Raw genomic sequence first — 9283 nt, 5'->3', positions numbered from 1 at the left:
TGAAGTGACTACATTTTCATGCTTCTCTACACCAATAGTAATGTGACATTTGGGTCTGAGCATGTCATCTGTCTAGTCATTGGTGTTAAATACTTTATGATAGAAACAAGAAAAGAATGATTATTGATAACACTGAACTGCGTAAAAGCTAAACTAAAATCATAGCAAAGTTGGACAAAGAAAAAACACTGAAAATACAGCATTACAAGTAAATGCTTAATTCTAAAAATGGAATATGGGCTGGGCTACGAAAAGCAGATCCATTAAAAGATAGCGAAGCGAAAGCAAAAATTCGCAAAAAAATTCCGACCTGCCGGATTCGAACCAGCGACCTAAGGATGACAGTCTAAACCACTACAGTCCTCCGCTCTACCAACTGAGCTAAGGTCGGTTATTGAAATATTGGGTTCAGATAATTTATTTATAACAATTTTTTCAATCTTAAAATTTTTTTTTTAAATTAAGTTCCATCTATAAAAGATAGTGAAAATACACTCATAATTCTTTAAGAATAAGTTTATTCTTACAAAGAATTATACAAAAAAGCCTACAAAGTAAAGAAAAAAGCAAATAAAAAACGGAAAAAGAGAAAGAAAGAAAGAGAAAAATCATGAAGATCAAGGGTGGGGATTGTCTTTGTATGCCCCCTTTGTATTTGTCTTTCTAAGACTAGCACTTCTTATTTTTTAATTATATATACCCCTATTATAAAAGTTTTTAATACTCTTTTAAAAGAATAATTGATCATTTTAAACGTTTGTATATTTATATTTATACTTTATAGTCTCTCAAAGGGTTAGATAATAATAACTCCACAACCTTTTGATACAATCGAGCATTAGTTAAAGGGTAACTGTTAATGTCATTTCTAAGTTAGAGACTATGATCGATGGGTAATGTAATATATAAATTTGGGGTCATTTGGATCGAGGGTATATAAGATAACGGATGTAATCTTCGTTTATTTTGTAAAATTTATATGTTTGGTTTACAAGTAATAAAATATTACAGTAATCTTTTATTGAAAATAGGGCCCGTTTGGATCAGATTAAAATTTTTTAAGATGGGTAATATTTGTTTAATTGAGCAGATAACTGTGTTTGGCATTTTTGTACAAAAACATTCCCGAAAAATAAGATGACAAACAGTGTCAAAAAGGGAGCAAATTGTCGATAATAATATTACCTGAGGGGGGGCTGTTATTAACACATTACTTCGGTAATCATAATTTTTGTCTAATCTTGCCCCTAAACAATGGATTATGCGGACGGAAATATTCTTTGGTTTATTAATAATTACAAAATAGCCAATTTGCACAAACAGCCGTATTTGTCCTCAGTTTTTTGATTTTCCGGACGAAACTGCCTTGCTTTTTATCATTTTTTTTAAGAAATGCCACGAAGATTGGTGTACCCATATTATCCTTAGATATTTGCATATTATGACCAATATGCGCTTGAACTTCATTAAAACTACAGTATAAAAGAAAAAAAAATTAAAAATCGCACAAACAGGCATTATTTCCTTCTCTGCGTTAAAACTCGTTCGCCGCCGTTGGAGTCTTCTTCTCATCAATCTCGTTCGTCAGTCCGACCGCTATTTTCGGTAAGTCGTTTGCCCTCTTTCCTTTGTATGTGGATTTGTTTGGATTGCAACCCTAAACCCTAACTTGTCCATTTTCTCTTTGTCGTTGGTCCACCATCTCCACCGCAGCAACATCGGGTTTTTGTCGCCCTCTGTTTGCTCCTGACAGCACTGTAATCACGGTTATCGGTAAGTTCGTCGCCTCCTTATGGTGTAGGAAGATTATTAAATTGAGAGGGTTGGTTTGTTTCACTTTAGATAGGGTAATATAGCCGTGGAATAACCAATTTGATGCCGAAATTACATGAAAATAGTTTGAAATGGTAGTAGGGTTTAGGGTTTAATGTCGTGATTTATTGTGTTTGTGTTAGGGTTCTTTTGTTTTTTCTATTTAAGGTTTGGATGTGTGTGTACTTTTTTATGTGTGTTAGGGCTGAAATTGGTAAAACCGTGTGTATGAATTGCATGTTTTGTTATTGTTATGGTTGCAACGTGATTTGTTTGGATGACAATTTCAAACCCTAACTTCTCCATTTTTCCTCTGTCTTTGGTCTAGCATCTACACCACAACAATCTTTCCTATTTGTTGCCATCTGTTTGTTCCCAACAGCACTCCAATCACAATTTTCGGTAAGTTCCTCGCCTCCTTATGCTGTAGGAAGATTATTAAATTGAGAGGGTTGGTCCGTGTCGCTTTACAGAGGATAATATTGCCATGGAATAACCGATTTGATGCTGAAATGACATGAAAATAATTCGAAATGGCAGTAGGTTGGTGGTTTAATGTCATGATTTGTTGCATTGCCTTTAAGGTTGCTTTGTTTTTTGTATTTTATGTTTGGCTGGGTGTGTTCTTTTTTATGTGTGTTAAGGTTGAAATTGTGTGTATAGACTACATTTTGGGTTACTGTTATGGTTGCAATGGTGGCTGGAATTTCATGTGTTTATGGTTGCATTTTTTGTCGATCTGTGCATGAAATGGTGGTTGAAATACTATGTGTATATGGTCAATTGACTTGGCAAGGTAATTGAAATGTTGAAATTGATTTATCATTGGAATTTTGTGTGAATTCTTTTAATTGATCATGTTGATTTGTTTATTGTCTCTTCAATTGTAATATGTGGGTTATTGTTGTTGATTTTTATTCTCCACAGTGACGCATGATTGGTTTACACTAGCTGAATTTACAGCCTTCCGTGACAAACTGTTGTGTGAAGTTGAGTAGCATAGGCTGCGTTTTATTCATTTATGTATGATTATTGTGTATTGAGTATTGTGTAATTAGTATTTGCGGATGTCAAATTGAGTTCAATAAAAAATGGTGGTGATTATGTTCATTGTTGCAACGCGTGGAATTATGTATTATTATTGGTTCACAAGTTTAAACAGCATCGTTATTCAACTTGTAATTAATTTATTGGTACATTGATTGGATTCATCATACTGTAAATGTACAGGTACTCCAAAATATGTGATATGACAAATGTACCAATAATTCTCACACTTTTCACACATAGTTTCAGCTCAGGATAAGTGAAAAAAGTTAACAAATTTCCTGAAATTTGGAAACTTGCTTCTAAATTCCAGCCATGGTGTAAACCAAAAAAATACAATTTTTCTTTTGCCTTGAACAAAAAAAAAAAGGCTTCAATTGAACTAAAGTATAAATGAACATGTACGAACTATAATTTGTGGTAATACAAAAATCAAAGTTTTAGATAGAGTTTTAAATTGGGAGATGGCAATTATATTTGTTGCAATACCAAGGTCAGGTGTTGAATGTATACCCAACATAAAATACAATAGGTTTTTTTTTCGAAGTTTCAATAGTCCATGTAAATTTGTCAATAAATAACTTAACAATAAAATACTTGGCTAAAATATAAGAAAAATAATTTTGTTAATTGATCATTTCTTTTATTAACCAAACACGTTAATTATTTATACCCAGTAATTATCTAAAGGGCATTTTAGTAAAATGTAATCAAGACATCTGCTGTTACAGCCAACCAAACAAATTAATTAGTAATACAAGTAACCATCCCAAGGGCATTCTAGTAAAAGGGTATTTAAGGACATCTATTATTACTGTCAACCAAGCACATTAATTATTAATACATCTCAATTGAACCAAACACAATAATAATTTAAACTCGGTAATCTATAATATAATATTTCTTTCCGGTAATCTTATTACTAAGATAAAAAAACATTATATGATTCAAACGCCCCCATAGTGTTTACTGTTGGTAATGTGGGGGATAATCTTATTACTTTGTTGGGGGGTGTTATTAAAACATTACCTAAGTAATCTGATTTTTCTACCCATTTTGCCCTTAATTAAAAACTATTTTGGACACAATCGCTCTCAAATGTCGACCAAATAACAATCATCCAACCCCCCTACATTTGAGAAATTAGCTAAAACACCCCAATCACAAAATGTTTAAAAATTAACAAAATACCTCCAACCACCTAAGACCATTGTAGATCGTGACTCACCACCGTCGACCGCTAGCATCAGTCACCGTTATGTTGCACGACCGACGAGATCTGGTCAGTCGTGCTTCGATAAGGCCTTTTTTCTATCATGGATCACAAATCCATGGCTAGAAACAACAAGATTTAGCATTTCTATGGTCGTTTCACGGCCAAAGATCATGCCTTTTCACGACATCTTTGGCTGTGAAAAGGCATGATCTTTGGCCGTGAAATGACATAGCCAAAGATTTGGCCGTTTCACGACCAGATCTGTGGCCGTTTCACAATCACATCTTTATCCGTGAAACGACCATAGATCTGACCGTTTTTCGGCCATGGATTTGTGATCTATAGCCATTTCTAGCTTTGCCAGCGCACGACCGACCATATATGGCCAGTCGTGCGCCATTCCGTCTACTGCTGGCGGCAACCGGTGGTGCTAACTGGCTTCCAACAGTGGCTTGGGGTGGGTGGGGGTGATTTTGCTACAAATTAAAGTTTCATATAGTTCGAGTGTTTTAGCACAATTTCAAATATAGGGGGTTAAAAGAAATGATTCAAAAAATAATAACAAAAATACTATTATATTAATATTTAAAAAGGAAAACAGTTTAATAATCTATATAACATACACACCCATTTATCATCCTAACCAAACATATTATTCACCTGTTTATTCGAACCGATCAAACACATTTTTTAAACATTGTCAATAATTTTCAAGGTGATATTTATTTCCGTTAATATAATATATTTATATAATAAAATATTATATGATCTAAAAGCTCCCTTTATTCCATGAGTTCGAGGTTATCTTAGAGAGTTTGATTTAAAAAATGTATACCCCATACTTCTTAAGATGAACCTATATGGAAATTATGGAATAATATTCAGGGAAAAATTGACCAAGAGCAATTAAAACTTATTATATTCTGCACCTAAATTTAAGAACACATCATATCTCAGACAAATAGGGTTCAACAAGAGCATTAATACAAGAAATTTGCAATAGAATTTTGAGTTTTTGGCTGGCCAGCACGGTACTAGCATTAGTCAACTGGAACTGGCTGCATGTTCTCAGCCTCTTTCCTCAGATCTTCAAACAGAGCAGATGACAAGTACCGCTCCCCAAAGCTCGCATGAACAGTCTGAAATTTAAACCAATAACAATTCTGAGTATTGAAGTTGTCAATTTCAAACTGTGGTAAAAAAAAAAAAAAAACTTATAACAACTTCATAGTCTATTCCGTTTTGGGCGAAATAATTTGTCACTATTGAGAACTGCTGAGTTGACGTAGAGAGAATTTGAGAATTTAAGACACAAGTGTCCTTACGACAATAAGTTTGCCTCTGTTCTCGGGCATTTGAGCGAGTCTTAGTGCTGCAACTGTATTTGCACCTGAAGATATCCCAACCTACACAAACCAGAAGGTTGACATCAAGCTTAAAACAATTTGAAATTCACACATTATTCTTAAGACCAGAAGAACTTGAAAGTTGGAGGTCTAATAATTGGAACAGTCTTGAAATATTTCAGCCCCAAAAACCCCAATTACAATGCCCATAACAACTTCAGACGGAGTCTGAGCTAGGTCTAGACTCTAGAGAAATGCCCATTAAGAGAAGTAAATATCAGCTGTATAAAATCTTATTAACTAACACATATGGGTAAAGATAACTGGAATTTAAAAATCATTTGAGTTTTACCATAAGCCCCTCTTTCACGGCCAACTCCCTAGCCATTTTTACTGAATCTTCACTGCTAACCTGTCATAGAAATTTTAAGTAAAATTCAGAAATATAGCCTCACAGAGTTTCTTTTTTGTTTTTTTTTTTTTATTTTATGCGAGGAAAGGGTTTGAAAAGATGGTAGATAAGCAACATTTACCTCAAGAACTTCTTCCATTATATCCATGTCCAAAATATCTGGTTTGAATCCTACCCCATTGCCAGTAATAAGATGAGGACCTATTTTAATTGAATATGTCAGACTATTTTAAAAGTCTCAGAAATACAAGAATAGATTAAAATAAAAAAAATAAAACGAAATAATCTTTTGTTCTTTCTTTCCTTTTTCCAATCATGTATAAAGCTAACAAAAGAAAATCTGCATAACAAAAATGGAAGAGAGTGTTCTAGTTTTGTTCTAATTGGCTCTGCATTATAGACGGGGAAGAGAGAAAGCTGATTGAATGCCAAAATAACACACTCTTTACCTGGTTTACCACCATTCAGTACATTACTTTCAGCTGGCTCCACTCCATAAATCTACAACAAAAAAATAAATAAAACCAAAAAGAAGTTTACATTATAATTTTGAACATAACAGATTCGCTCCAATTGTTAGCTTATTGCTAGTTTCCAATTCGGAAGTTCACAGTTCTTGCTGTATCTTGTTTAGTCTTGATGCAGAGATTGACCATCAATTAAAAGTGAAAATTGAATATTTAATTACCTTAACATTAGGATTTTGAGATTTAAGATACTGCCCAACGCCAGAGACAGTTCCTCCACTGCCAATTCCCATAACAAAGATGTCTACTTTTCCCTGAGTATCCTCCCATATTTCAGGACCGGTGGTTTCAAAATGCACCTGTTGTCCAGTTGAAGTCACACTTCCATTACTAAACCCATGATATTTTCCACTTTAGGCATAAATGAGCATTACAAGATACAAGTTAATTGGTACCTTAGTATTGGCAGGATTTGAGAATTGTTGCAGCATGAAAGCATTTGGTGTAGATTCCAAAAGCTGTTGTGCCTTCTTAACCGTTCCTCCCATCCCCTTAGCGGGATCAGTGAGGATTAATTCAGCTCCAAATGCTCTCATAGTCACCCTTCTCTCCAAGCTTGTGTAAGAAGGCATGGTCAGAACCATCTTATATCCTTTCATGGCTGCAATAAATGCCATACTTATTCCCATGTTCCCCGAAGTGGGCTCTATCAGGGTTGTCTAATTCATCAATTGAAAATTAAGTTAGAGAAAAATATATGATAGTTTAGGAGTGATAATTGAGTGATCATGCAAAATATAACGCAACTACTCAGCTAACCTTGCCCGGAAATATTAAGTTTTTCTTCTCCGCGTCTTCAATCATGGATAATGCCGGTCTGGCAACAGAAATAATATCAATATAGTAAGGTGATGGATAGAATATACGTTCTTGTATAAATTTATGACAGTGGTGACACAAATACCTGTCTTTAACACTAGAAGTAGGCTGGAACATCTCTTGTTTGGCAGCAATATAAGCTCCACATCCTTCACTGACTTTATTAAGAAATACAAGGGGAGTTCTCCCAATGAGCTGAAAGATGAGAAAATATAAAGAATAATATCAGTTCAGATTACTATGATTCAAGAAGCCAGTAAGATTATATTAATTTATCTTCCTACCAATATCGTTCATATCACGTCAAAACAATTTCGTCATCATAGGATGCACTATATTATTATAAAATAATTTAAATCTTAGGAAATAACAAATACAACATGTCACGGGATGGGTAATATGTGCGTGCAATGTACTGGAGTTCTCTGTTGAATAAACGATTCAGTATCTACCTACCGGCACCACATGTGGAACCTGACATGATGGTGGGCTAAGGTTACTTACTCCTGTGCAGCCCCTGCCCCTGGAGTTGGATCAACGTGTAAAACACAATGGGAATTGATCCAATGGCTGGATTTGGAACGGCTAACTTTAGTACTGTAGAGCACCCACCACATGGAGTGATGGAGATATATATACTTGTGTTAATTATGGTTTCCTCTTTATTATGGTCCTTTCCAGATTTTCTTAATTTTTTTTCACTTGATCCTAGATGGCTATAAGCATATAAAAATAAATAATCATTCTATCTACAGGTGAGCATCATGGGGTCAATAATGAAAAGAGACAGGATATCCACCACCCACTCTGTTTTATCTTTCTTTCGAAAATTACAGCGTGAAGAAAAGACGAACAGAGGAGGAGGAGGAGAAGGCAGGAAAATGAACCCAAAAAAGAAAATAACTCTTTTGAGTCTCTAGTTTTGTAAGGTAATCCAAAATGTGAATTGTGTGTAAAAGAAATTTTAAATGATGATGAACAGTATTCATCAAATGCTAAAACAGAAGCATATGCTGATTTGAAAAGAAAGTGAAACTTATGATGAAAACTCCATATTCAAGAACTGAATAACATAGAAATTACTTGAGAAGCATCTTTCTTGACGTTGGTTCCAGGAAGATCCTTGGGCAAATCTCTGAGTCTCTGAGCAAAAGATGGAGAATCAACAAGAGGTTGAGTGGAGACTAATCTCCTCAGCATGAATTGTTTGCATACTGTGAATCTTTTCTTCAAGGAGCTCGTTAAAGTAGCAGAAGCCATTAGAGAGAGAAAAGGCTAAGCTCAAAGACTAATTTGAGTTACTATTACAAGAACCCCTTGCAGTGGATAACAAAGGGAAAAGGGTGATGAGTACAAGCCTCATTCTGTGAATCTCTCTTTATAACGTTTCTCAGATACCAAATCTTCTTATTAAATTATAAAATATTATATCTGCTCCCACTGCCAGGTGAAAACTTAAGAGCCGTGACTGATGGGAACGATGGACGAATCACAGTGTCTATTCAATGTCTGCGGACATTTAATAATTTATTATTCTAGATTTCTAACTTACCCAGTCTAAGTTAAGGGATCTTTCTGATTGATAAAAATTAAGTTATATCTAATTTATTTAAACTGATTTTATAAAATTTCAGTACGCCATTCGCTATTGTGTGGTCGTCGCCAGCTGGTTAGTTTCTCGGATATGCATGTATATTTGTGGTGGCTGATGCATTTGGCTCTTTGCTGCAAAGAACGGTCAAAGAAAAAGCAATTGTTTTTTATTTTTGAAGAATATATAATCACATACATTTGTCCAGGATGAATGTGATCGAAGAAGTGAAGAAAATGATGGCATACTCGTCCTTACATTTAGGCTTTAGCCATTTTAATGTTATATAAGCAATGCATTTTCACCAGATTTTGAAACACTATCGTCATTGCTTATTTAGGCCTCCGCATACAAGTCGCAAATACTGCTGAGTTAAGCTTTAAAAGTAGTTTCAATTACGACCCATTCCTTTATCAGTTTGAGGTATTGTATTTTTGGTGAGGAATTAATGTTAATCTAATCTAAATGAGCATTCTATTTAATTCTGTGGCATTGGCTGAGTAATCAATCTGT

General features: G+C 34.5%; 1 protein-coding gene and 1 non-coding gene across 2 annotated transcripts; both read right to left on the bottom strand.

Annotated features, from left to right (window-relative positions):
* Positions 1-304: 304 nt before the first annotated feature.
* TRNAY-GUA lies at positions 305-391 on the bottom strand. Its single transcript is given in 2 exon segments — positions 305-340; positions 355-391. It is a non-coding gene; the product is annotated as a tRNA-Tyr (tRNA).
* A 4564-nt stretch (positions 392-4955) lies between these two features.
* LOC116134250 (bifunctional L-3-cyanoalanine synthase/cysteine synthase 1, mitochondrial) lies at positions 4956-8575 on the bottom strand. Its single transcript, XM_031419921.1, has 10 exons — positions 8263-8575; positions 7265-7374; positions 7120-7177; positions 6756-7019; positions 6522-6659; positions 6283-6334; positions 5955-6034; positions 5774-5833; positions 5401-5481; positions 4956-5214 (listed from the first exon to the last, which is right to left on the bottom strand). The coding sequence occupies exons 1-10, from the start codon at positions 8437-8439 to the stop codon at positions 5116-5118; spliced, it is 1119 nt and encodes a 372-aa protein (XP_031275781.1). The 5' UTR covers positions 8440-8575; the 3' UTR covers positions 4956-5115.
* Between the last annotated feature and the right edge of the window lie 708 nt (positions 8576-9283).

The sequence above is a fragment of the Pistacia vera genome, unplaced genomic scaffold (genome assembly GCF_008641045.1).
Source record: "Pistacia vera cultivar Batoury unplaced genomic scaffold, PisVer_v2 Contig284, whole genome shotgun sequence".
Taxonomy (NCBI): Eukaryota; Viridiplantae; Streptophyta; class Magnoliopsida; order Sapindales; family Anacardiaceae; genus Pistacia; species Pistacia vera.
This window is presented reverse-complemented; position numbering and strand designations above follow the sequence as displayed.

Bases quoted from the DNA above. Each gene is read 5' to 3' on its own strand.
- LOC116134250 (XM_031419921.1), bottom strand. From the start codon at position 8,439: ATGGCTTCTGCTACTTTAACGAGCTCCTTGAAGAAAAGATTCACAGTA. The intron at 5,482-5,773 runs GTAAAACTCAAA...TGGTTTGTGTAG, and splicing joins CCGTGAAAGAGGGGCTTATG to GTTGGGATATCTTCAGGTGC. The intron at 5,215-5,400 runs GTAAGGACACTT...TTTAAATTTCAG, and splicing joins ACAGAGGCAAACTTATTGTC to ACTGTTCATGCGAGCTTTGG.